The sequence below is a fragment of the Schistocerca nitens genome, chromosome 4 (genome assembly GCF_023898315.1).
Source record: "Schistocerca nitens isolate TAMUIC-IGC-003100 chromosome 4, iqSchNite1.1, whole genome shotgun sequence".
Lineage (NCBI taxonomy): Eukaryota > Metazoa > Arthropoda > Insecta > Orthoptera > Acrididae > Schistocerca > Schistocerca nitens.
The window spans coordinates 550,208,514-550,236,344 of record NC_064617.1 but is presented as its reverse complement, the minus strand read 5'-3'; the positions used below and the strand labels follow the sequence as shown (position 1 = coordinate 550,236,344).

At 43.7% G+C, this 27,831-nt stretch overlaps 1 protein-coding gene across 1 annotated transcript in view; it reads left to right on the top strand.

Annotated features, from left to right (window-relative positions):
* LOC126252904 (juvenile hormone esterase-like) overlaps positions 1 to 27,831 on the top strand; it is a 126,299-nt gene that overhangs the window by 16,809 nt on the left and 81,659 nt on the right. Inside the window, exons 2-4 of the mRNA XM_049953880.1 lie at positions 4,958 to 5,092; positions 11,580 to 11,856; positions 25,418 to 25,603. Coding sequence (XP_049809837.1) covers positions 4,958 to 5,092; positions 11,580 to 11,856; positions 25,418 to 25,603 — 598 coding nt within the window. The remainder of the gene's footprint in view (positions 1 to 4,957; positions 5,093 to 11,579; positions 11,857 to 25,417; positions 25,604 to 27,831) is intronic.

The window sequence follows — 27,831 nt, the reverse complement described above, 5'->3', positions numbered from 1 at the left end:
CCGAGGCCAGCTTCTACTAGTTTTTCCATTCGTCTGTAAAGAATCCGCGTTAGTATTTTGCAGCCGTGACTTATTAAACTGATAGTCGCTATGATCACACAAGACAGGTTAGTGCCATGTTCGTTCTTTTCTCTGAATTCTTAATACAACTGATCGTTGAGTTTGGCCACTGTACACTTTGAACACACCGTCACAGTCAAAACAACAAACGGAGTATATAAGAGACTATATTTGTTACTTGTGAGTCATCTAACAATTGAAAACCCATATAACAGTGAGAGACCTTGAAACTTAAATAAAGGAGGACTGTGATAAACAGTTATATATTTATTCCAATGAGGGACATAAACTGTCGTAAAACTAACAAAGACAAAGGTGTCTAAAACTCAAAGCAAATTACAAAACGATAGAAGCAGCATTGTGAGGCACAAAGAAGAGTGGAAAACTGTAGGGAGAAAGCGTAATAAGATCTGCTCATCTGGCAGCTCAAAATATAAGACTTAACGAAACAACAAAATGCCACAAGTTATAACCAAATTTAGCAATTCAAGTTGTGTGACAAAGTAGATCGTGCTACTTTGTGTTACTTACATTTCTCCAGCTCTCAAAGATGGCCTGGAGATGAATGCTCAGATTCTCTACTGACAGCCCTCCGATCTCTACTTTCAAATTACATAGAGGGGAAAACTCAATGCTGTTGCCAATGTGTACATTGCTTGTTTCAAAGAAAAACGGGTTGAAGCACACAGAAACTTCATGACTTTTGCATTCAAAACGCACATTAAGAAACATGACCTTGGTACCAACATGTATCAGTGTTTGCTGCATTAGACTGACCACTAGCATCTAGTGCGATGGTAGGGTGACTGAGTTTGATTTTATAACCAAAATTTAGAAGCAAAAACGACTTTCCTCCTCTGGCTGGCCTCAGTATCTTGGCCGTTGTAGTTCATGTAGAAAAGGCAAAAACGTGGAAAAAAAAACAAATATTCTCTAAGGACAGGTGTGGCAGTGTGGTCCCCTTGCCCATATCTAGTCCCTGGACTAGATATGGGCAACAGCTCTGTCCATATGGGCAACAGCTCTGTCCATAATAGCATGAAGCAGGCACCAGCCTCACTTCCACGAAAACTGCCCATCTCCCAGAGGAGGCATGCTTCTCCTAATTAGATTCACTGACTGCCTTCTGACGACTACAAGGCCCTGAGACCACACCGTTTATGCACCATCCCAGTGCGAAAAATGCAAAGTTTTCTCCCAAGAACACTGATCCAATACTCACAGTTAATTAACCGTGAAACAGTGTCAGAGAGTGAAACAATACCGCACAGTGATATGTGAAAGTAACGTCACGAAAGCGTCAACTGGTATTTTGTACACACCCACAAAATGACATTTTCCGACAAAATAACCCTAGTTTGAATATTTCATTAAATTATGAGTGAGTGTCTGTGAGAATTTAGGATTTTTTAAATCTACGTCACAATCTTCGTATGATAATCCACAGATATTTACACACACGTTTAACCATTTATACTGATAGGACGCGCTTCTTGTAACCCACTCATATTTATAAGTTTTCTACAGGGTGAAAATTATTTTAACTGACAAACTCATAGGGGTTGCACAAGACTACAAAAGAAATATTTTTCCCTAAAGCCATAATTTTCTGTGAGCATTTTTTTATCCAGTAGATGGTGTATTCGCTCTTCAGTTGCAAATTCTTAATGCAACGGTTCCTGCTTATGGTAGAGGACCTACTTCACTTGTGCGTTTTGACCCAGCACAGCACTTGTTTACTAATGGAGCGATACTCTTGCAGTGACCACACTGATGCCGTTGGTGTTCATCACATAGCGAATTAAATGGACGACCAGCACAGAGGGTTTATCAACAAAAATATCCCTGTTGACATACCCCACAACATCTGATATTTACTGCTGCGTATAAGTATCTGCGTCAGGCTGCATTATTTAGCAGATTACCTGGACTGGTACTGAGTCGCACAGCGAGGACTCTGCAGCTTTAAGAAACTGCCGTCCAACAAGTAGAGGAAGATCATTCCATCAGCGCTTGTGCAACTGCGGGTAACTTGGGGACGAATAAGACGAATACACTCCTGGAAATGGAAAAAAGAACACATTGACACCGGTGTGTCAGACCCACCAACCTTGCTCCGGACACTGCGAGAGGGCTGTACAAGCAATGATCACACGCACGGCACAGCGGACACACCAGGAACCGCGGTGTTGGCCGTCGAATGGCGCTAGCTGCGCTGCATTTGTGCACCGCCGCCGTCAGTGTCAGCCAGTTTGCCGTGGCATACGGAGCTCCATCGCAGTCTTTAACACTGGTAGCATGCCGCGACAGCGTGGACGTGAACCGTATGTGCAGTTGACGGACTTTGAGCGAGGGCGTATAGTGGGCATGCGGGAGGCCGGGTGGACGTACCGCCGAATTGCTCAACACGTGGGGCGTGAGGTCTCCACAGTACATCGATGTTGTCGCCAGTGGTCGGCGGAAGGTGCACGTGCCCGTCGACCTGGGACCGGACCGCAGCGACGCACGGATGCACGCCAAGACCGTAGGATCCTACGCAGTGCCGTAGGGGACCGCACCGCCACTTCCCAGCAAATTAGGGACACTGTTGCTCCTGGGGTATCGGCGAGGACCATTCGCAACCGTCTCCATGAAGCTGGGCTACGGTCCCGCACACCGTTAGGCCGTCTTCCGCTCACGCCCCAACATCGTGCAGCCCGCCTCCAGTGGTGTCGCGACAGGCGTGAATGGACGGACGAATGGAGACGTGTCGTCTTCAGCGATGAGAGTCGCTTCTGCCTTGGTGCCAATGATGGTCGTATGCGTGTTTGGCGCCGTGCAGGTGAGCGCCACAATCAGGACTGCATACGACCGAGGCACACAGGGCCAACACCCGGCATCATGGTGTGGGGAGCGATCTCCTACACTGGCCGTACACCACTGGTGATCGTCGAGGGGACACTGAATAGTGCACGGTACATCCAAACCGTCATCGAACCCATCGTTCTACCATTCCTAGACCGGCAAGGGAACTTGCTGTTCCAACAGGACAATGCACGTCCGCATGTATCCCGTGCCACCCAACGTGCTCTAGAAGGTGTAAGTCAGCTACCCTGGCCAGCAAGATCTCCGGATCTGTCCCCCATTGAGCATGTTTGGGACTGGATGAAGCGTCGTCTCACGCGGTCTGCACGTCCAGCACGAACGCTGGTCCAACTGAGGCGCCAGGTGGAAATGGCATGGCAAGCCGTTCCACAGGACTACATCCAGCATCTCTACGATCGTCTCCATGGGAGAATAGCAGCCTGCATTGCTGCGAAAGGTGGATATACACTGTACTAGTGCCGACATTGTGCATGCTCTGTTGCCTGTGTCTATGTGCCTGTGGTTCTGTCAGTGTGATCATGTGATGTATCTGACCTCAGGAATGTGTCAATAAAGTTTCCCCTTCCTGGGACAATGAATTCACGGTGTTCTTATTTCAATTTCCAGGAGTGTATAACAAACGTCCTTCCTGATCAGTATTGTTGCATCCATTTCACTTATAGCGTGTGTACAACCTGGAACCAGATGATTATCCAGACAGAACACAGTTTTCGTTGTAGTACCCGGAACAGTATCAAATGCATCCTGCAATTCCGTCCTCTGTGTTATTTACAGTTGCAGCAACGTTTTGGCAGGAGACGTTCTTCATCATCCACAGCGCGCGTATTTGTTGTGAGTTTAATCCACATGCCACATTTATTCGAGCTCATCACTTGACCCCACTGCAAGTTTTTGTATTGGCAGAGATGCGCAACCTAGTTTAAAAAATGGCTCTGAGCACTATGGGACTCAACTGCCGAGGTCATTAGTCCCCTAGAACTTAGAACTAGTTAAACCTAACTAACCTAAGGACATCACAAACATCCATGCCCGAGGCAGGATTCGAACCTGCGACCGTAGCGGTCTTGCGGTTCCAGACTGCAGCGCCTTTAACCGCACGGCCACTTCGGCCGGCAACCTAGTTTACAAAACCCTCGTTGAATTAGAAGAGGATCTGTTGCCCCAATAGTAGTAGCAGTAGGAGAAATTAAGGACACACCTGCAATCTCTGACTGTATTAGATACAACATAGCCTGCCAGTGTAATCTTTGTTTACAATTCAATGGAGGCATTTTTGAACGTCTGCTATAGAAGTAATTGTGATAGGGTCTTGTCTCTTGATGATAAAGAATTAAAAACTGTTCCTGTTACTTTTTGGATACTGCAAGTAAGATCTCATGTCCTCTTAAAATGGTGCCTCACAAGAAAAGTGTTTTCAATGTCCCATGAAACGTCCCAGAATTGGTTGGTTTGATTAACTTTCTTCAAAACGGAACACCATCTACTAGTTTAAAACGTCATCGCAGGAAAATATGACATTAGAGAAATATATTTGTTTCACTGTCCTGAGCACCTCGAAGAGCAAGTCGGTTTAAATCACTTTCACCTTATGTATTACGGGGTAGGTGAACTAAAAATGGTTCAAATGGCTCTGAGCACTATGGGACTCAACATCTGTGGTCATAAGTCCCCTAGAACTTAGAACTACTTAAACCTAACTAACCTAAGGACATCACACACATCCGTGCCCGAGGCAGGATTCGAACCTGCGACCGTAGCAGTCGCGCGCTTCCTGACTGAGCGCCTAGAACCGCTAGACCACCGCGGCCGGCGTTAGTGAACTTGTCATTCCTTGTACACCCAACAGATATTATTTGATTATCGTTGATGATAGCAATTTCCGCACAAAACTGAAGGAAGTGGTGCACAGGTATAGGAACATAATACTCAAGAACCTATTTTCAGGTATCAAAATTACATCATTGAGGAATGTGGATGATGCTGTTGGTAAATCATCTATATAAATTATAGTAAATATGTAATTTGTCTTCAGGCTGAAGATATACTGGTGACCGTGGACGAGGGCACGCTGCTGGGAACCACAAAAACCAGCCTCTACAACACAACGTACACGGCTTTCCTTGGAATCCCGTATGCTGAGCCGCCGGTTGGAGCGCTGCGTTTCGCTGTGAGTTTACTGCCAGCAGACAGTGATAAGTAACAACCTGATGCTGACTGACACTTAGTCGGTGAGCGATTACCACTTAGTCCATGATGAAGGTGTTAACTAGGTACGTACTGTGTGAATGAATGAGAAATGAAGGAAGATAATGTTTCAACGTACAGTCGAGAACTAACAAGGAACCCATCGAGTGCGTGGTCGCAAATGGTGAATGACGTTTATGACAGTCGACGTCCTAGTTACTATCTAACACGTAATATTGTCTGCTAGTGGCAGCAGGGTCGGGCTAGAGGAACCCAAGGGTGACCACAGCACGAAGCTGCAGAGCGTAGTTGCTTAGTCCACTAGTACCTCACAACAGTGCTACAGTGCTAGTGATGTTCATACAAAGCAGAGCAATGTCCGTTGACATTGAAAGCAAACTTTGAATTGTATCTACAACAGCTGCCAAGGGTGACATTTCGTCAAACAGGAATCCAAGAACTTTTGCAGACTGAGAAAGAAGTGGCAGATGAAACATTAGCGTCCCTGCAAGATGAGTCAGTGGACTGGTTGGTGTCTTATATGCTCCACCTTACGGACAGTGTACGTGTGGAGTACAATGATGACTATACATGCTTCACAAGTGAAAGTGATAGTAAAACAGGTGTCGAACCATGTAGTGCATCACCCTTGTCGAAAAAGGAGTCACAAATCCCGTCTTGAGCGAAATGTAGTAAAGGGCAATCATTGTCCAACAATTAATTACAAAAAGGAAAGATCATCCGGAGCATATTAAAAAATGCATATACGAACAGATTTCGAATAAGTCTGCAGCAATATGACCGTATAGTGCATAAGAAAAACTACGAGTATTCAAGGGAGGACAAGGCTCACTTGTTACAAGAACTGGTGTTTGCATGTTTCAGAAATGCTAAATACAGTTTACAGAATGTGAGTGGTAGCGACCTACGACGTATTGCACATCAAATTTTGCGCTACATAGATTACGGTGATATAAAGGGAAGCAGTGGATGGTTGCATAACTTCAGACAGCCCCATAGAAATGGAAGACGTAAGGTAACGAAATTTCAAACAAAGCATCAACTTGACGATGCACAGCAAACTGCGGAATCGGCCCGAAACGCAGCGAAACTTCTCTCATCGTTCAGGAAAGACCAACCGGGATTTGAAAAGGAAACATATATAAAATTAACCCTGGCATTTAGAGGTACCAAGCCGGCCGAAGTGGCCGTGCGGTTAAAGGCGCTGCAGTCTGGAACCGCAAGACCGCTACGGTCACAGGTTCGAATCCTGCCTCGGGCATGGATGTTTGTGATGTCCTTAGGTTAGTTAGGTTTAACTAGTTCTAAGTTCTAGGGGACTAATGACCTCAGCAGTTGAGTCCCATAGTGCTCAGAGCCATTTGCACCATTTTTTTAGAGGTACCAAGAGAGTTGTATCAAAATCAAATAACATCAATGCCTCAGTGTATTCGTATACAATTATGCCGACAGTTAATCTGGATAATAAATCAACTGGAAGGTTATTTATTGTGTTGAGAGAAGTTGGAGGTGCTCTGTGACCTTCTATTCTTTCTCATGTACGTGTTCTTGCAAGTGACAGAAGGAATGTTTACGTCACAACAAGCAAGGGTGGGAAAATGGGCGTAAGAGAACTACAACTATGGTATGAGCACTGCTTTTGGCTAATATCTGGTCAAAATAACTTGCTTCTGTTTGATTTCTGTTCTGCTTCTTCTTGAGGATTACAGTTGATGCCACTTCTCCGCCCCTAATCGCCATTTTCTTCTGTGTTGATTTTCCTCAACATTCATATTCGTTGCTTGCATTGCCTCCTTCACCTCATTTTGCCAGTTGCGTCGTGAGCGACTCCTTTTCTTCCGCTGGGATGGTATCCGTCGTAATATCCTATTTGATATCCTATCTTCATTCAGCCTATTCACACGGCCAAACCACATCAGCTGTTTTTGTCGAATGTTGTCACAGTTATCACTACCACTTTCATATTTTGTCGGATTACGTCATTTCTCATCCTATCCATCCTAGTACAGCTTGAGATAAGTCTTAACGGCTAGGAGATTTTTTTCCCTAACGTCCCAGGCTTCCGATACGTACAAAACTACACTCTAGACTGTAGTCTTATACGTTCTCTTCTGTAATGTTCTTCTTATCTTTTTGTTCCACAGAACAGAGTTTTATCTTTTGGTTCCACTGAACAGAGTTCATTGCCCTTGTTACAGGTCGTCCTTTATTAATAATATTAGTGATATCATCATTGCTTGGACCCTGTTTATGAAATAATACCTCAAGATACTTTGCCTTTTACACACATGCAATTACTTGTCCATCTATCTCGAAATTATTTATTTTTTCCCGTTATAAAGAGCCAAGTCTACACACTTCTTCACGTTGATACTCAGACCAGCCTTACTGTATTCATCTTAAAGCTTTCTTATCATATGTCTCAGGTCATCCTTATCTTCTACTAGTTCACAAGCAAAATAAAGGCTAAATATCTTGCTGTCCTCTACTGTCACTCTCATAACCTGGCATTCTCTGTGTCAAGATGCGGGATTGCTCTTAAATGCGGCTTAAACACAGTCGACGACAGCCCTCATCCCTGTCGCAGACCCATATTCACCTCTGCCCAACTATTCCCAATCCTTACTCTCACTGTGTCATTTGCAATTTCTTAACACCCTTTTGCAAACTTTGGACTATCTCTTTCAGCTTTTCCCACAGTTTGTTGGTGGGTACACTATTGTAGGTCACTCAGTGCAATATGCGTCTCCAGTCCAGCCTTTGCACGCTTTTTCACATACGTATTAGTTGCATTGTGACGATGTTGTCCATCACATATCTTCCGGCTGGGAATCCTACTTGCTCTTCTTAATTCTTGTGAACTTGTTTCTTTCCCTAGCAGATCTTTCAGTAACTTCGAGTACAGTGTTCCAACGAAATGGATCACTGTCAATCCCCTATAATTATTTGGATCAGTACTGGCCCTATATTATTCACCAGTAGTCTTGTTTAACATTTTTTTCCATTCCATGGAACACCTCCATTTAATACTGTTTCAAAGAACCTCCTTAGCATATCAAACAATTTAAGTGGACCAAACTTTACCAGCTCTGGACGTACTAATCCGTAGCCTGGTGCCTTCTTTATCTTCCAGCTCCTCGCTTCCTGTTGAGAAGCTTTTATATCTAAACGCCATAATTCATGTGGTTGCATCCTCACCTCACATTTATATGAAAATTTAGACAATTTTCCTGGAATAAATCCTTGAAACAGGTTGTCCACCATCCATGCCTAATATTATTGACTTGATTGTTCTCCATGCCTGGCCTGAGTGTAAAACTCATCCTCCTTTAGAGCAAATAAACCCTCTCAGAAAGTGCGTGACGTTGCTGTTCATAACATATGAAACCACTGGACAAATTCAGCCCCTGAATGTTTGTTTTTTTCCGTGCCTGTAATACATATTGTAATACTATTTACAGCTACGCCTTATAGAATTTCCAGCTTCACGACAAGCTCCACAATAGACTGTTTCGCATTCTGTTTCACGCCACACATTCCATCAGTTCTCAACACCCCGTTACACCAATATGCGTGTATATGCATTCTCTAAGAGTGGATAACTAGCTCAATGTCCTGCATAGTTTGTAACTCCCAAGGAGGTCGCCTCCGATCTTGATGCTACAAACCTTTGTGAACACTGTGGTGCGCCGTTTATCATTCGGTATTCATGATGCAAGTTAATGGTTTGCTATGAACATTTTTTGAATATCGACGATGATCATGTTGTGAAGTGTAGTACATACATCCTATAGAAGGTTGATCTTTGCACTTCCCGGACACATTTTCTGTCGCCCTCCTGATGCACATGGTGAGTCATTAGCAGCTAATATTTTTCCTGTCATAATTGTTAACACACCACTTTCAAATGGGCCTTACTAAAAGTTGAACTTGCAACCTCGCGCACAAGGGGCTCCGTGTGAGTCATTAGCTATGGAGCACAGGCTCGATAAGATAACAATTAGAAGGAAATCTGGCGCTTTGTTTTCAAAGGATCATCTAAAACGGTTCAGGAGAAAAAAGAGAAACCTAAATTCAGGCGGCGTTTACATCTATGTACATATGCCGTAGGCCACCGTATGGTGCTTGGCTAAAGGTATCTTGTACCACTGTAACATGTTACCTTATCTGTTCCTATTCCACTGGCAGATGGAACGAGGGAAAAATATCTTCTTTTGTCTTTGCTGTCGTTATGCGAGATATCCGTTATTGACAGTGGAATCGTTCCGCAGTCTATCGCAAATGCAATTTCTCTAAACTTTTTCGATAGCGTTTCGTGAAAAGAACGTCCTCGTTTCCCAAGGGATTCCTATTTGAATTCACAGAGTAATTCCGTAACACTCGCGTATTGATCGAACAACGCTAACACGTCTAGCAGTACAACACTGCACTGCATCGTTTCTTCCTTTAATCCACCTGGTGGAGATAAATCAAGTTAACTTTTCATGCGAAACCATTCACAAACTGAGAGGTGCTCCGTGGACAGTGAAAATGTACTTTACGATACTTTACGAAATTTGTTATGGTGGAAACGTAACCAAATTTATCTGGGAACAGGATGGATTGGAAACCCTTCACAGCACGAATTGTTTATTCTCGCACCAAAAACTTGTATATTACACACATTTATGACTGTATTATTTTTTACCAAAACTTGGCCACTTCCAATGCATTTTCTGTTCCTTGATAAAGTTCATCTTCTTGTTCGAGGCTAGATGCAGTAGGCATTGAAGCATATGATGAACATTCTGGTCTTCTCCACAGTCATACTGAATATCATATTAACCTTCTATCTACCAACTCGAGATTTCAGTCTGTTCATGGTCTTCCGATAGCCAGGCGCAAAGGTAAAATACTGCACTCGTATTTTAGAGTACGGGGGCTCAAACCCCGTCCTGTCCTCCAGATTGAGATTTCCTGAGCTTTTCCTAAATACTGGTGAATACTGAAACACTCCTTACGAAAAGCAAGGCCAGTTTCTTTCTCACTCATCCCCAACAAGAACTTGTACTCTATCTCTAATGACCTCGACTTGGAGGAGGAGTTAAACACTAATCTGCCTTAAGAGTTTCTCATGACGATATCCTTGCATAAAATATTCTCGAAGATGTTCCATACAAGAATATTTCTTCGCTCAATTTTTCTTTCAACGAAATTTTTGATGCAGTGTCTTACTGTTTCCGTATTACGGGTTACATGATGTACGAATAAGAGATTAAAAATAAAACGAACATGGTTTGTTATAAATGAGTCAGTCATTTCTAATATTATATTAATACTTTATGAATGAAGCTCACACGACATTGGTGTAATATTCTACAATATTGATAACAAATGTTGAACAATATTTGTAATAAATATTGTAGAGCATTACATCATTGCCGTGTGTGTTTCCTTCGTAACGTATAAAATATTCTAGCAAGAGTCTACGGAACAGTCAGCCAACGCAACTGAATCAATAGCTTAATCGACAGATCACTTGGGAAAATATTCGTCTCTGCCCAGTTGTGTGATGAAAAGCCGTTATTTTTGCATTCCATATGCTTTTATCCACCAAATTTCAGAGTTTCTTTTAATCTCTCTCGCTTGAACTAGTAATAGAAGTTTCTCATGTTAGATAATGGAACGAGTCTTTCTTCCCGGAACAGGCTGCTGGCTGTGGCGCACTGTCAAGCTTTCGATTTTTAAGGAGACTATTTCCATGTTTACCGCCACGAACGTTCATCACTGACTATTTATCAACGTTGCTTTGACTTGCCGAAGAGTTTACCGGTGCAACACAGGCGTCATCGTAGCACCGAGGACAGACAGGCAAGTCACCAGGAACCAAACGACGTAGTCACAATCGAAACGGTTCGCACGTCTAACAATTTCTGCTAGCGCTCTAATTTCTCTTTCCACTGATACTATGCTTTAACCGAAATGCGAAAATTAACTAACTCTGTACCTCGACTGTGTATTTCCCTACATTCCTTTACGGTTGACTTGTGTTATTGAGGCTGTTGTGTTATTGAGGCGTACACGTCGTTGATGCTGTTTTAAAAGTCTTTTGACTGCAGGACCAGCCTCCCATGTAATACCGGCACCTAATTTCGTATACTGCTACAGCCTGTAGTGATTCTGGATGGTCTTTCGTCAATCTCAAGATATCTTTTGTTTTACTGTTTCTTGAAGAAAAAGCCATAATATGATAATGATTTTATTTTAATATAATCTTGTGATATGAAATGATTTTATTTCAAAAATCGAAGATATGTCTGTATAATAAATCATTATCATCTGGTATAGTTCCACAAAATATTCACAATTCTTCCTATTTCAAAGAATGTCTCTAAGATTACAACGCAGCTTCCATAAATCGCCTAGTACAATAGTTTATCGCGGTACGATTTTTGTTCCCTTTGTCACAGGCTCCGCAACCAGCAGCAGGCTGGAAGGGAGTGCGGAACGCCACCCAGTACGGCAGCGACTGCGTCCAAGAGGACGGCAGCGGCTCGGAGGACTGCCTCTACCTGAACGTGTACGTGCCGGGAGTGCCAGAAGAGGGCGCCAAGCTGCCCGTCATGTTCTGGGTGCATGGCGGGGGGTTCGTACGTGGTGGGGGCTCTGACCGCGAGTACGGACCAGACTTCCTCGTCTCCTACGGTGTCATACTCGTCACCATCAACTACCGGCTGGGAGCCTTTGGTATGTACTGTTGTCCTGATGGTAGGTCACATTTTCAGTGCCTTGTCTCAGTCTTAACGATATACATATGTAGTCGCAACCATATCGTGACAGAATGTATCATCACACTACCTGACGAAAAATTAACGCAGAATTGACCGCAGCATTTCAAAGGAGGGAGACCGGCAGTGTAAAAGCAGGCCGGGTGTAGTTTGTTCTCAGTTGTGAAGAAGTAATAGAAGACCTGATAGGCCAGCTCACTGACGTCGACTAATCATTCAGTTTCTCCCGAGTAACAAATTCATCAAGGACGTTTCAACCCTTGGACGCTGTCCAAGTCCGCTGTTGATGACGTGATTGTGAAATGTAAGTGGGAAGAAACAGCTACAGTTAAATAAAGGCCAGGCAGAGCTCATGTACTTGCAAACAGGGACCGTCGAGCACAGCAGAGGATGGTTGTCAAAAATCGCATGCAGTCAACGGGAGGAATCAGTGTGGTGCTAGACGAAGAAACGCTTGTGACACTCGTGGCGGCAATGTAGTAGATCATATCAAGCCCAGATGCACTTCTGGAGGAGATCGAGTAGGACCTACAACACACACCAGATACTAGATTACCTTATCAAAGTTTGAAAAATATAAAATATTTAACTTGGAAATAGTCTATGTTCACAAAAATGTCCATATACCCGTATATGTTACTGTCGTTGAAATCTGTAACTCACCATTTTTGACACAAATAAGAATGATACTCATATCTTAATGTTTATTTGACTCTCAACTTCGATATACTGTTTTGGCTTCTAATTGAACTCAATTCAACTAACAGGGAATCGCTTTATTACGAATTCGCAAGTTCAGTCTTTAGTAAGGCTCATCTGAAAGCGTTGTGTTAAAATTACGACAGGAAGAAATATTAGCTGCTAATCAGTTACCATGTGCATCAGGAGGGCGACAGAAAAGTGAATGTCCAGGAGGTGCTGGGGTCAACCTTCAATGAGACGTATGTATTACACCTCACAAAATGGACATCGCTGACATTCAACAAACCATTAACTTCCACCACGAACACCAAATGAAAAATGGCGCTCCATAGTGATCACAAAGGTTCGCACTGTCAAGATGTAAGGCCATCTCCTTGCGAGTTACAAACCGTGCAGGTCGTTCAGCTAGGTATCCACTCTTAACGAATGCATATCAAGTCGTATAGGTGTGAGGAAGTGATGAGAATTGCTGGAAATGTGATGGCACATAGCAGAATGGCAAAGAGTCTTTCTTGCACCTTGACGTGAAACTTGCTATCCTTTATGATTTTGTAAGCCCTTGCCGAGAGTTTTGTAAAGGCCTCGTCACTAATGCAGTGGAGGCCGAGTTGCCACTGTGACGGTAGGCCGAGTTTGTGAGTTCGTAAAACGGCTTCTGGTCCAGTACACAGCTAAGACAGTTTCTCCCTGCCACTGTCACACAGCTGTGCCCCAGGCTCAGGTAATAAGATAGGACAACGACTGTTCTACAACTCCCCAACAAATTAGTAACAAAGTCACATATCTTTGTGACAAGTTAAATTATTAAGTCTGCAACACTATGTCATATAACACAAAAAAGGCCCTATACGACTAAGTGCAAATAATCGTAGGCAGTCTTCACAATACATAGCAAATGCAATTTACAACAACTGTCTGCTCACTTCTATGGGTTGACTAAACGAAATATCTGTCTAAGACAGACCTGGACGATGATCTACACTATTGTTGTTGTTGTGGTCTTCAGTCCTGAGACTAGTTTGATGCAGCTCTCCATGCTACTCTATCCTCTGCAAGTTTCTTCATCTCCCAGTACCTACTGCAACCTACATCCTTCTGTATCTGCTTAGTGTATTCATCTCCACGCTGCCCTCCAATACTAAACTGGTGATCCCTTTATGCCTCAACACATGTCCTACCAACCGATCCCTTCTTCTAGTCAAGTTGTGCCACAAACTTCTCTTCTCCCCAATCCTATTCAATACCTCCTCATTAATTATGTGATCTACCCATCTAATCTTCATCATTCTTCTGTAGCGCCACATTTCGAAAGCTTCTATTCTCTTCTTGTCCAAACTAGTTATCGTCCATGTTTCACTTCCATACATGGCTACACTCCATACATACACTTTCAGAAACGACTTCCTGACACTTAAATCTATACCTGATGTTAACAAATTTCTCTTCTTCAGAAACGCTTTCCTTGCCATTGCCAGTCTGCATTTTATATCCTCTCTACTTCGACCATCATCGGTTATTTTGCTCCCCAAATAGCAAAATTCCTTTATTACTTTAAGTGTCTCATTTCCTAATCTAATTCCCTCAGCATCACCCGACTTAATTCGACTACATTTCATTATCCTCGTTTTGCTTTTATTGATGTTCATCTTATATCCTGCTTTCAAGACACTGTCCATTCCATTCAACTGCTCTTCCAAGTCCTTTGCTGACTCTGACAGAATTACAATGTCATCGGCGAACCTCAAAGTTTTAGTTTCTTCTCCATGGATTTTAATACCTACTCCGAATTTTTCTTTTGTTTCCTTCACTGCTTGCTCAATATGCAGATTGAATAACATCGGGGAGAGACTACAACCCTTTCTCACTCTCTTCCCAACCACTGCTTCCCTTTCATGTTCCTCGACTCTTATGACTGCCATCTGGTTTCTGTACAAATTGTAAATAGCCTTTCGCTCCCTGTATTTTACCCCTGCCACCTTCAGAATTTGAAAGAGAGTATTCCAGTCAACATTGTCAAAAGCTTTCTCCAAGTCTACAAATGCTAGAAACGTAGGTTTGCCTTTCCTTAACCTAGCTTCTAAGTTAAGTCGTAGGGTCAGTATTGCCTCATGTGTCCCAACATTTCTACGGAATCCAAACTGATCTTCCCCGAGGTCAGCTTCTACTAGTTTTTTCATTCGTCTGTAAAGAATCCGCGTTAGTATTTTGCAGCCGTGATTTATTAAACTGATAGTTCGGTAATTTTCACATCTGTCAACACCTGCTTTCTTTGGGATTGGAATTATTATATTCTTCTTGAAGTCCGAGGGTATTTCGCCTGTTTCATACTTCTTGCTCACCAGATGGTAGAGTTTCGTCAGGACTGCATCTCCCAAGGCTGTCAGTAGTTCTAATGGAATGTTGTCTACTCCCGGGTTTTGTTTGGACTCAGATCTTTCAGTGCTCTGTCAAACTCTTCACGCAGTATTACTCCTTGCACCTTTCTGCTTTCCCTTCTTTGCTTAGAACTGGGTTTCCATCTGAGCTCTTGATATTCATACAAGTGGTTCTCTTCTCTGCAAAGGTCCCTTTAATTTTCCTGTACGCAGTACCTATCTTACCCCTAGTGAGATAAGCCTCTACATCCTTACATTTGTCCTCTAGCCATGCCTGCTTAGCCATTTTGCACTTCATGTCGATCTCATTTTAGAGACGTTTATATTCCTTTTTGCCTGCTTCATTTACTGCATTTTTATATTTTCTCCTTTCATCAATTAAATTCAGTATTTCTTCTGTCACCCAAGGATTTCTACTAGCCCTCATCTATTTACCTACTTGATCATCTGCTGCCTTCACTACTTCATCCCTCAAAGCTACCCATTCTTCTTCTACTGTATTTCTTTCCCCCATTCCTGTCAATTGTTCCCTTATGCTCTCCCTGAAACTCTGTACAACCTCTGGTTTAGTCAGTTTATCCAGGTCTCAACTCCTTAAATTCCCAACTTTTTGCAGTTTCTTCAGTTTTAGTCTACAGTTCATAACCAATAGATTGTGGTCAGAGTCCACATCTACCCCTGGAAATGTCTTACAATTTAAAACCTGGTTCCTAAATCTCTGTCTTACCATTATATAATCTATCTGAAACCTGTCAGTATCTCCAGGCTTCTTCCATGCATACAACCTTCTTTCATGATTCTTGAACCAAGTGTTAGCTATGATTAAGTTGCGCTCTGTGCAAAATTCTAACAGGCGGCTTCCTCTTTCATTTATTACCCCCAATCCATATTCACCTACTACGTTTCCTTCTCTCCCTTTTCCTACTGCCGAATTCCAGTCACCCATGACTATTAAATTTTCGTCTCGCTTCACAATCTGAATAATTTCTTTTATTTCATCATACATTTCTTCAATTTCTTCGTCATCTGCAGAGCTAATTGGCATATAAACTTGTACTACTGTAGTAGGCTTGGGCTTCGTATCCATCTTGGCCACAATAATGCGTTCACTATGCTGTTTGTAGTAGCTTACCCGAACTCCTATTTTTTTATTTATTAGTAAACCTACTCCTGCATTACCTCTATTTGATTTTGTGTTTATAACCCTGTAGTCACCTGACCAGAAGTCTTGTTCCTCCTGCCACCGAACTTCACTAATTCCCACTATATCTAACTTTAACCTATCCGTTTCCCTTTTTAAATTTTCTAACCTACCTGCCCGATTAAGGGATCTGACATTCCACGCTCCGATCCGTAGAACGCCAGTTTTCTTTCTCCTGATAACGACATCCTCTTGAGTAGTCCCCGCCCGGAGATCCGAATGGGGGACTATTTTACCTCCGGAATATTTTACCTAAGAGGACGCCATCATCATTTAACCATACAGTAAAGCTGCATGCCCTCGGGAGAAATTACGACCGTAGTTTCCCCTTGCTTTCAGCCGTTGGCAGTACCAGCACAGCAAGGCCGTTTTGGTTAGTGTTACAAGGCCAGATCAGTCAATCATCCAGACTGTTGCCCTTGCAACTACTGAAAAGGCTGCTGCCCCTCTTCAGGAACCACACGTTTGTCTGGCCTCTCAACAGATACCCCTCCGTTTTGGTTGCACCTACGGTACAGCTATCTGTATCGCTGAGGCACGCAAGCCTCCCCACCAATGGCAAGGTCCATGGTTCATTGGGGGGGGGGGGGGGGGGGGGAGGTCGCTGGATCTACAGTACTGGCCATTAAAATTGCTACACCAAGAAGAAATGCATATGATAAACGGGTATTCATTGGACATATATAGTATACTAGAACTGACATGTGATTACCAATTTGGGTCCATAGATCCTGAGAAATCAGTACTCAGAACAACCACCTCTGGCCGCAATAACGGCCCTGATACGCCTGGTCATTGAGTCAAATTGAGTTTGGATGGCGTGTACAGGTACAGCTGCCCAAGCAGCTTCAACACGATACCACAGTTCATCAAGAGTAGTGATGGCGTATTGTGACGAGCCAGTTGCTCTGCCACCATTCACCAGACGTTTTAAGTTGGTGAGGGATCTGGAGAATGTGCTGGCTAGGGCAGCGGTCGAACATTTTCTGTATCCAGAAAGGCCCGCACAGGACCTGCAACATGCGGTCATGCATTATCCTGCTGAAATGTAGGGTTTCGTAGGGATGAATGAAGGGTAGTGCCCCGGGTCGTAACACATCTGAAATGTAACGTCCACTGTTCAAAGTGCCGTCAATGCGAACAAGAGGTGACCGAGACGTGTAACCAATGGCACCCAATACCATCACGCCGGGTGATACGCCAGTATGGCGATGACGAATACACGCTTCCAAAGTGCGTTCACCGCGATGTCGCCAAACATGGATGCTACCACCATGATGCTGTAAACACAAACTGCATTCATCCGAACAAATGACGTTTTCCCATTCGTGCACCCAGGTTCGTCGTTGAGTACACCATCGCAGGCGCTCCTGTCTGTGATGCAGCGTCAAGGATAACAGCAGCCATGGTCTTCGAGCTGATAGTCCATGCTGCTGCAAACGTCGTCGAACTGTTCGTTCAGATGGTTGTTGTCTTGCAATCGTCCCCATCTGTTGACTCAGGGATCGAGGCGTGGCTGCACGATCCGTTACAGCCATGCGGATAAAATGCCTGTCATCTCGACTGCTAGTGATACGAGGCCGTTGGGATCCAGCACGGCGTTCCTTATTACCCTCCGGAACCCACCGATTCCGTATTCTTCTAACAGTCATTGGATCTCGACCAACGCGAGCAGCAATGTCGCGATACGATAAACCGCGATCGCGATAGGCTGCAATCCGACCTTTATGAAAGTCGAAAACGTGATGGTACGCATTTCTCCTCACATGAGGCATCAGAACAACGTTTCACCAGGCAACGCCGTCAACTGCCGTTTGTGTATGAGAAATCGGTTGGAAACCTTCCTCATGTCAGCACGTTGTAGGTGTCTCCACCGGCGCCAACCTTGTGTGAATGCTCTGAAAAGCTAATCATATGCATATCACAGAATCTTCTTCCTGTCGGTTAAATTTCACGTCTGTAGCACGTCATCTTCGTGGTGTAGCAATTTTAATGGCCAGTAGTGTATAACCAAGTGAGCAAAAGCTGCTCTTCTGTCTTCCGAGTAGGTTTCTGTCTATTTTCGTCCTGTCATTGGCGAATTGTACTCGTCCGGCAACTGGTCGTCTCGAAGTCGATGTCTTCATCCTCAGCGCCGCCTGTGGCGCTGGTGAAACTCGCGCAAATGGCGAGTCTGTATGGCACTGGCATCAGCTCGCATCTTCGCGCCTGCGGTGCTTTTCCCCTGGCTGTGTCGCACAACACAGCATATGGTGTAGGTGCAGACAGTGCGGTATGTATCATAGGCACGGAAAAAAAACCATGAAAAGTGGAATATGTCCAGTGGTTCCAAATGGTATGGGTTGCAATGTCAACACACTTTTCAGGAGAGATAATGTGTTCTAAGGGAGTATGATTTTTTTACACATATCAGGAATCATGCAAAAGCAAGTAATTTTGATCATCTATTCGCCAAAAGCAGTGGTCGTAACATAGTTGTAGTTCGCTTACGCCCACTTTTTTACTCTTTCTTGTTGTGATGTAAACACTCCATAATGCCCTTACAAGTTCACACACACGAGAAAGAAACGCAGGAGATAAAGCGCCTCCAATTTCTCACAGCACAATAAATAGCTTTACAGTCAATTTACGATCCAGATTAACAGTCGACATAATTGTATACGGATACACTTAGGTATTACTGTTATTTGATCCTGATACAACTTTCTTGATACCTCTAGTTTCAATGGTTCCATTCATATGCATTTCCTCCTCAGATCCAAATTGGTCAGAGTGGAAAACAAACTGAACGATGGGATCAGTTTCTTTATCTCATCTACAAATTTTTGGGCCAATTCTGCAGTTTGCTGTGCATCGTCAAGTTGATGCTTTGTTTAAAAATTTCGTTGTCTTACATATTCCAATTCTGCAGCACTGTTCGAAGTTGTACAACCATCCACTGCTTCCCTTTAAGTCACTGTTATCTACACTATGTGATCAAAAGTAACCGGACACTCCCAAAAACTTGCGTTTTTTCTATTAGATGCATTTTGCTGCCACCTACTGCCAGGTACTCCATATTAGCGACCTCAGTAGACATCGTGAGTGAGCAGAACGGAACTCACGGACTTCGAACGTGGTCGGGTGATTGGGTGTCACTTGTGTCATACGTCTGTACGCGAGATTTCCACACTCCTAAACATCCATAGGTCCACTGTTTATAATGTGATAGTGAAGTGGAAACGTGAAGGGACATGTACAGCACAAAAGCGTACAGGCCGACCTCGTCTGTTGACTGACAGGGACCGCTGACAGTTGAAGAGGCAGACATCCATCCAGACCATCACACAGGAATTCCAAACTGAATCAGGATCCACTGCAAGTACTATGACAGTTAGGCGTGAGTTGAGATAACTTTGATTTCACGGTCAAGCGGCTGCTCATAAGCCACACATCACGCCGGTAAATGCCAAATGACGCCTTGCTTGGTGTAAGGAGAGTAAACATTGGGCGATTGAACAGTGAAAAACCGTTGAGTGGAGTGAAGTATCACGGTACACAATATGGCGATCCGATGGCGGGGTGTGGGTATGGCGAATGTCCAGTGAAAGTCATCTACCAGCGTGTGTAGTGCCAAGAGTAAAATTCGGAAGCGGTGATGTTATGGTGTTCAAAAATAGCTCTAAGCACTATGGGACTTAACATCTGAGGTCATCTGTCCCCTAGACTTAGAACTACATAAACCTAAAACTACGTAAACCTGTCCGAGGCAGGATGCGAACCTGCTACTGCAACAGCAGCGCGGTTCCGGACTGAAGCGCCTAGAACCGCTCGGCCACAATGGCCCGCTTGTTATGGTGTGATCGTGTTTTTCACGGAGGGGGCTTGCACCCCCTGTTGTTTTGCGTGGCACTATCACAGCACAGTTTTTAAGCACCTTCTTGCCTCCCATTGTTGAAGAGCAACTCGGCGATGGCGATCGCATCTTGCAACACGATCGAGCACCTGTTCATAATGAACGGCGTGTGCCGGAGTGGTTACACGACAGTAACATCTCTGTAATGGACTGACCTGCAAAGAGTCCTGACCTGAATCCAATAGGACACCTTTGGGATGTTTTGGAACTCCGACTTCGTGCCAGGCCTCACCGACCGACATCGATACCTCTCCTCAGTGCAGCACTCCGTGAAGAGTGGGCTGCCATTCCCAAAGAAACCTTCTAGCACCTGACTGAACGTATGCCTGCGAGAGTGGAAGCTGTCATCAAGGCTAAGGGTGGGCCAACACCATATTGAATTACAGAATAACCGAAAGAGGGGGCCACGAACTTGTAAGTCATTTCCAGACAGGTGTCCGGATACTTTTGATCATATATGTCGCGCGAAATTTGATGTGCGTAACATCGCAGATCACTATCACGCACATCCTGCAAATTGTATTGAAGATCCTTGAAACGGGTAGACACTCATTTTTGTAACAAGTCCTGCCTGACAAAATGTCGCCTTCGACAACTGTTGTTGTACGTACAGTGCAATTTTTGCTTTGTTTATCGTTGCCATTGCTCTGCTTTGTATCAACACCACTAGCACTGTAGCACTGCTGTTAGTTGCTCGTCGATCAAGCAGTTCTACTACGCTCCGTAGCCTCATGCTGCGTTCGCCATTGGACAGCTCCAGTCCCGCCCCCTGTTTCCATTAGCAGCCAATGTTGTAGTTACATGGTAGGCAAGAAGTGGGACGTCGAATGCCGTAAACATTATTGGACTTTTGCGACCTCGCACTTAAGGGATTCCTTGTGAAACGATGCTGTCGTCGTAAAGCCGGCCGAAGTGGCCGAGCGGTTCTAGGTGCTTCAGTCTGGAACTGCGAGACCACTACGGTCGCAGGTTCGAATCCTGCCTCGGGCATGGATGTGTGTGATCTCCGTAGGTTAGTTAGGCTTAAGTAGTTCTAAGTTATAGGGGACTGATAACCTCAGATGTTATGTCCCATAGTGCTCAGAGCCTTTCTTTTTTTTTCTCTCTTTTTGGTCGTCGTAAGAGAGGATTGCGGAGTCGACTGTGGCGCTGTTCTCTAACGTAAGTAATCCTCCGGTAGCGGTGGCGTATGGAACATCTTGAGGGCGCGTGTACACAGACGTCTCACATTCATTGCTGTGTCAGGCAACGAGTATCCTTATTTGTAGTTCCCTCGTTCTTCGGACGACAAAACTTAAAGTGCTATCGGCAGTCAACCCAACACAATCAGTATGCTTAGGGAGTTACAAAGAATAGAGTAAGATAGTCGAGCAGCTCATCACAAGTCACCCATTTCTGTAACCAGAATTCAGCCCGATGCTTTGGGTGGTATAATGAGCGACTCCACTGGACAATGGATGACAGGAAACGAGTGAATTCTAGTGATAAATCACGCTACACCCTGTGGCCAACCCATGGAAGGGTTTTTGTTGGACGATTGCCTGGAGAACATCTGACACGTGTAATGCCAACAGGGAAGTATGGTGGAGATGGTCTTACGGGAGCGTTTTTTGTGATTGTGGTGTGGTTCTCTCATTATGCTTAAGAAAGCGCTATATCTGAAAGGATACGAAAACATTTTACAACACTGTATACTATGTACAGTGCCAACGGCCTTGCCGAAGTGGTAATACCCGTTCCCGTCAGATCACCAAAGTTAAGCAATGGTGGGCTGGGCTACCACTTGGTGGCGTGACCATACGGTCTGCCTAGCGCTGTTAGCAAGCGGCTTGCCCTTAGCCTTTGTGAGGCAAACTCAGAGAAGTAGCGTCTCCACATACTGACATACTGCTGAGAGAGTGGTGTGCTGAACACATGCATGACAACAGCTTGCAGTGACGCCTGTGGGCTGCGGATGACACGACGACCGGTCGGTACCGTTGGGCCCTCATGGCCTGTTCGGACGGAGTTTAATTTTTTTAGTACAATGAGTGCAGTAGAGGCACAGTTCAGAAACGTTGATTGTGTCAGCATGACAATGCACCCTGTCTTAAAGCAGCGTCTGTGACACAATGATATGAAAACAACCACATTTCTGAAATGGACTCGTCTGTCTAGCGTCCCGACTTCAACACAATGGGACACTTTTATGCTGATTTAGAACACCGACTTCGCTCTAAATCCCTTCTTCCAACATCACTTCCTTCCCTGATTTCGGTTCTTGCGGAAAAATGGGCTACAATGCATCCGCATTCATTCAGACATCTCATTCAAATTGTCCCCGACAGAGTTCAGCCCATCCTAAAGGAGATTGGTAGGCACACTTATAGGTGCCCGGACACTTGTTTAGATAGTGCAGCTGTCTTTCTAGCTATTGTGGTCTTTAGGGCGAAGTTAATAGGCGCATGATAATGAAATGGTGCAAAGGGGGTACGCAAACGTTTGCAGGACCCTGAAGGAACACAGATACAGAGATACTAAAAATAAATCATCAGAAAGACCTTCCGACAGAGCGAATTAGTTATTAATTGCACTGTCTGCGAACAGTGAACAATAATAATGAACCAAATCTGGTAGTTTTAATTATTTCATACCGTGTGTATTTACTGAGAAGAACTGATCTTATAGCATTGCGGGCTGGGAGTCCCCACCTGGGGAGTTCGGCTGCCGAGTTGTAAGTCTTTTTAGCTGATGCCACATCAGGCGACTTGCGTGTCGATAATGATGAAATGATGATGAGGGCAACACCGTATGCAGTCGCAATCTTTGACGTCGCAGGGAATCGAACCCGGGCCCACTGAATGGCAGTCAGATCCGTTTACCGCTCTTCTAAAGGGCATGACTATGCGTTTCGTAGTAACTGACGTCAATTACTGAAACGTTTTCTCTTAAAGAGCTCAGCTACGGGACAAATCGACCTAATAAAGTCTCATTTTTTTCTTATTAACTGCCTGTAATCATACAACTACGATCAAAGCAATTTTTCTCGTATTAACGGCACTTCAAGAAGCAAACGAAATATGTTTTTGTAGATAACTCTCCGTCAACCGCCGTTTCCTGACAGACAGAGTCTTGGTAAGAAAGATATCTCAAGTACCCAGCTGGAAACCACACTGTTCCACAATGTAGTCCTGAGTGACACAAACTTGCAACTCGTATCTCTCTTTTAATCGTTGAGACGTTCTCCGTTTTTTAATAGCTGTCTTATTAAAAGACCACTTCTATCTGTCCACATCTACGTTTCAGAAACACCGCAATCTTCGTTTTCAAAACCCTTTTTAGTTTAGTAGAAGCACTCGTCGCCTCATTTACTGTTCTGTTTGTTCATTTTCCTATCCATGTTGCTATTTTTTCAAACAGATCGAGGCGTCGCAGTGATTAGGACGCTGGACTCGCTGTCGGAAGGACGACGGTTCAAACGCGCGCCCAGCCATTCCTGATTTAGGTTTCCAGTGATTTTCCTAAATCGCTTTAGGTGAAAGCTGGGGTGGTTCATGTGAAAGGGCACGGCCGACTTCTTTCCCTAATCCGATGGGACGGGTGATATTTCTGTTTGTCCCCTCCCCCAAATCCATCACCACCATAAAAATGTTTAAAAAAATTATGCTTTTGCTTTTAAGTAAAAGCAGCAGGTTCAGGTTCGATTCCGGAAAACTGTACGATTACTAAAGTCCATATTGACCTCATGATATATCTTAATAAAATAGTTTTTAGGAACGGAAACTCACATTTATGGGATTCACAGATTTAGAATAACGGTTTCGCAGTCTTGACTCACTGGAACCTTGAAGTTACCGGAAATAAAATACGGGGAGTGAAAAGTTACCCCTAACTTGTATGGATGCCATAAAACCCGAAGGAAATGAAATCAGGCAATGAATGAGAAGAGAGTGAGTGTTGTAGCCTGTCCCCCATGTTGCTCAGTTTGTGAAAGATCAAGCAGCAAAGGAAATTTAGCGAAAATTTTGGAAAGGAAATAAACTTTAGGGGAAAAAATAAAAAAATTGAGGTCTGTTGATGACATTCTAACTCTGGCGGAGACGGCAAAGAAATTCTACTTCACTGTGAATTCCAGCCATGAGAAGTTAATCACATGTTTAGGAATTTTCTGCCAGTCTGAAAGATACGAGTACATCCTGCACTCTTCCGCTTTCGATAATTTGGTTTTGTTTCATGCCTAGCAAAAATAATGCATTTTCCATAACACTCATTGGGGGGGGGGGGGGGGAGGTGGGGGGGGGGATAATTTCATGCCCACCCTACAAAAATTAAAGAAGAATAAAAGTTAAAATTGATTAATTGTTGTTGACTTATGTCAACAACATACTTTTAAGAAGAGATACTGATATGTAGTTAGTGTCCAGAATCTGAAAATGTCTTTCAACATAGTCTTAGCAATATCAACACCTTCTCTGTAGTACCAGGAATTTGGGAGGGCACTTTAATGCCCACCATAAAAAGTTATAAAAATTCACATCTCGTCAATTGTTGTTTAATCGCAAAATACTTTTTAAGGAGACACTGATGAATAACCAGTGTTGTGAACCTGAAAATACTGAATATGTCATTCATTGGCAAAAGTAATATCCACTAGGGAAACTTGAATTTTTGTTTAAGTTGAACAGAAAAATATAAACAGTTGTCCAGTTTGGTAGAAGAACTCATTAGAAACAATAAAAATTCTTCAAAATTTTAAAATATTAAGTAACTGATAATGTTACACTATTTTCAGATGGTGAGCGTAAAGTACCCACCCCTGTTCCTCGGTATTCCGATGATGAATACCGAGGAAATATAAATTTTGTCGCAATCAAAAATAATTTAGTTAGCATCTCTACAGCAGAAAGGGGACGATGAAGAAAGGAGAGACAATTTATGGCTCACGTGTGTCATTTCCTTGTTTCTTGAAGACATCGTAATGTTTTACCGAGTAAGAACCACGAACTACAATCTCTGAAGTGGACGATATGTCCAGGTTGTTACAATGCTACCTCATGGGACAGTGGCGCCCTGCCTGCCCCTCTCATTAATCACAGGCGAAGTAGGCTATCTGCTAAACAGGCTCGTTGCATGCATTCTGCCTATGCACCAGCTGCTTCGCCACCCCTGCCCGCATGTGCTCGACCAGTGTTGTAGGATCGCAAATGTTACAGCCCCTGCGACAGGAGTGACAGCATGTCAGCTGTCTGTTCACCCCTGTCCAGCTGTGCTCGTGTTCGGCCGACTACCACATAGTGCGCATGCGAGCTACTACAGCCTGTCAAGAGGTTCGAGTAGAAGACCTGCCATAAAGTTGTGTGTTTCACAGGGTTCCTGAGTACGGGTGATGAAGTGGTTCCTGGTAATGCAGGCAACAAGGATCAGCAGCTGGCGCTAACCTGGGTGCAGAGGAACATCGCCAGCTTCGGCGGCGACGCTCAGCTGGTCACGCTGTTTGGGGAGAGTGCTGGTGCCATTTGTGCGTCCTTCCATTTGATGTCGCCGCTGTCTGCAGGTCAGTAGACGGTGATACTCTTACCCAGCTGTACCTCTTGCACCACTGACTGTACGTATTATTGTGGTGCTTGAAACTACAGAAAGTGCCTTAAACTGCTGAAGCAAGCCCCCGATGTTAAACAGCATTGGAATGTGAGGGCAGAAATATCCGTCAGTGATGTCTAACCATCAATATTTGCCATGCATCAAGTACGTTTTAACCCCTTCAAATCTGCCTGCGATTGAAAAATAATGGACTCCCTGCAACTTTTACGTCATCCCTCACCATTTATCAGAGACTATCAAGAGAATGCCTACCAAATTAACACACTATCCATAGGCTGGCGTTAACACCACAATACAAACAAGTACATTTGGAGTGGTGCCATGTTATAGAACCACAGATCGCCTATGTGTGGTGTTGCGTTGTGTTCATTGATGAATCACAGTTGTGCATTACACCACATAACCTCTTTCAGCGAGAATGGTGGTGACCTAATGAGAAGTCCAATTTTTACAGTGTTTTGGAGAAGCACAGTGGTGTTACTCCTGGCCTTATGGCGTGAGAAGCCATATGGCATTACCTCACATCACGGCTGGCAGCGAATGAGAGAACTGTGACAGCAAACAGTACATCACAGACTTCGTTCATCCTAGTGAGCTATCACTTATACGACAGTATCAGGCTGCCATATTCAAAAGGATAATGACTGACCACCGTGGCACATGTCTCTATGTGATCTTGAGACACTCCCATGGTCAGTAAGACTCAGATCTGTTCCCAATAGAATATGCATAGTAGCAGCTCCAGTGTCAACTCCATGCCAGTGCCAGTCTCCATGGTATCACAGACCAGTTACAACAGTTGTGGGCCAGCTTGCCTCTGGAGAGAACACAATAACTTCTCGACACCTGTCACATCCGAGGCAGTACAGGGATTCCGGCCAGATTGGGTGCAACGTCATCCTGGTAAGTGGCCTCATACTGCCAAGTATGTAAGTTCGACTTGATTCCAAAAGCACTGAAATAATATCAAACGTCCCCTCAGATCATGAAGTATCTTTTCATTTCATCCTCCCCTTCTGGATTTTTTGACCAGGTGGTCCATCAGAGTCAAGCCACAAGTATAGATACTTCAAATAGTTATTCTTGCTGCACTCCCATGGAATTCAATCCCTCCCATATCATTCTGTCCTGACGACTTAGTTATCTCAACCACACAAGACTGCACAACAACGTGTGATGACAGTGCAGTAGTCTGTGCACAAGTAAGATTTTACTTGTGCTGGTATATCTGGCACACCAGTATACAGAGGGAACAATCGATGGTATTTCGGAGGTTATTCACTGGTATTTTCTGAGTATTTTGGAACAAGAAGCCAGTGATTTTCGGCGGCTCGGTACAGAGTAATTGCATATTGCTCGATCTCTTAAACCCGTATCTGCGCAACCATCGAAATATTATAGTACATTCTGAGTGTCTTGTTTCAAAACAGATGTATTCCATTCACTTGGGGTGCACGCTGTATACAACAGTAATGTTCACTTTACTCCTCGTCTTCAAGAAGGCATTCAGTACAGCTCGGTTTCATCTCAGGTTTCTTGTTCCAGCCATGTTAGTTGCAAGCTAACAGTGGTACCCAGCAGTATAGATATGTTTGCTGATGCATAGTTGGCCGATTTATATCTCACGTGTTTGCTCATCAGATGTGGTACAAGAACACTATGATGAAGCAGTGTGGAGTAGCTCCCGCTAGAGATGGGCAGAACCATTCTATTCGAGAGTCTGATTAGAAACAATAACTTACAGGAAAGGACTACCTCTTTCTCATCATTCACTTACTTAAATAAATGCAAAAAAAGGACCTTACTTTTTCACTCCAAGTCACTATCTTAATTTGAATTTGGAAGAATTCAGAAAGAGGAATAATAGTTTTCCACTGTTTCCATTATGGACTTTGACATTTTTCGAAAAGTACTACATTTTGGCTACAGTATAAATTTTAAAAAATCACAAACAAATTTGAATACTTCCTCTGTAACTGAAATTATGAAATTGAAAATACATAATTTTATTTAAAAGAAAATTTAGTACAAAAACCAGAACAGAGATTAATTTTCTGGTACTTGAAATTATATGCAGTCATTGCCACACACAACATGACAATACATGTAAATTGTACATTTATGAAAATTTGTGCAGAAAGAGCATATTTTTGAAAACTTTTTCGATTTAAAAATAAAATT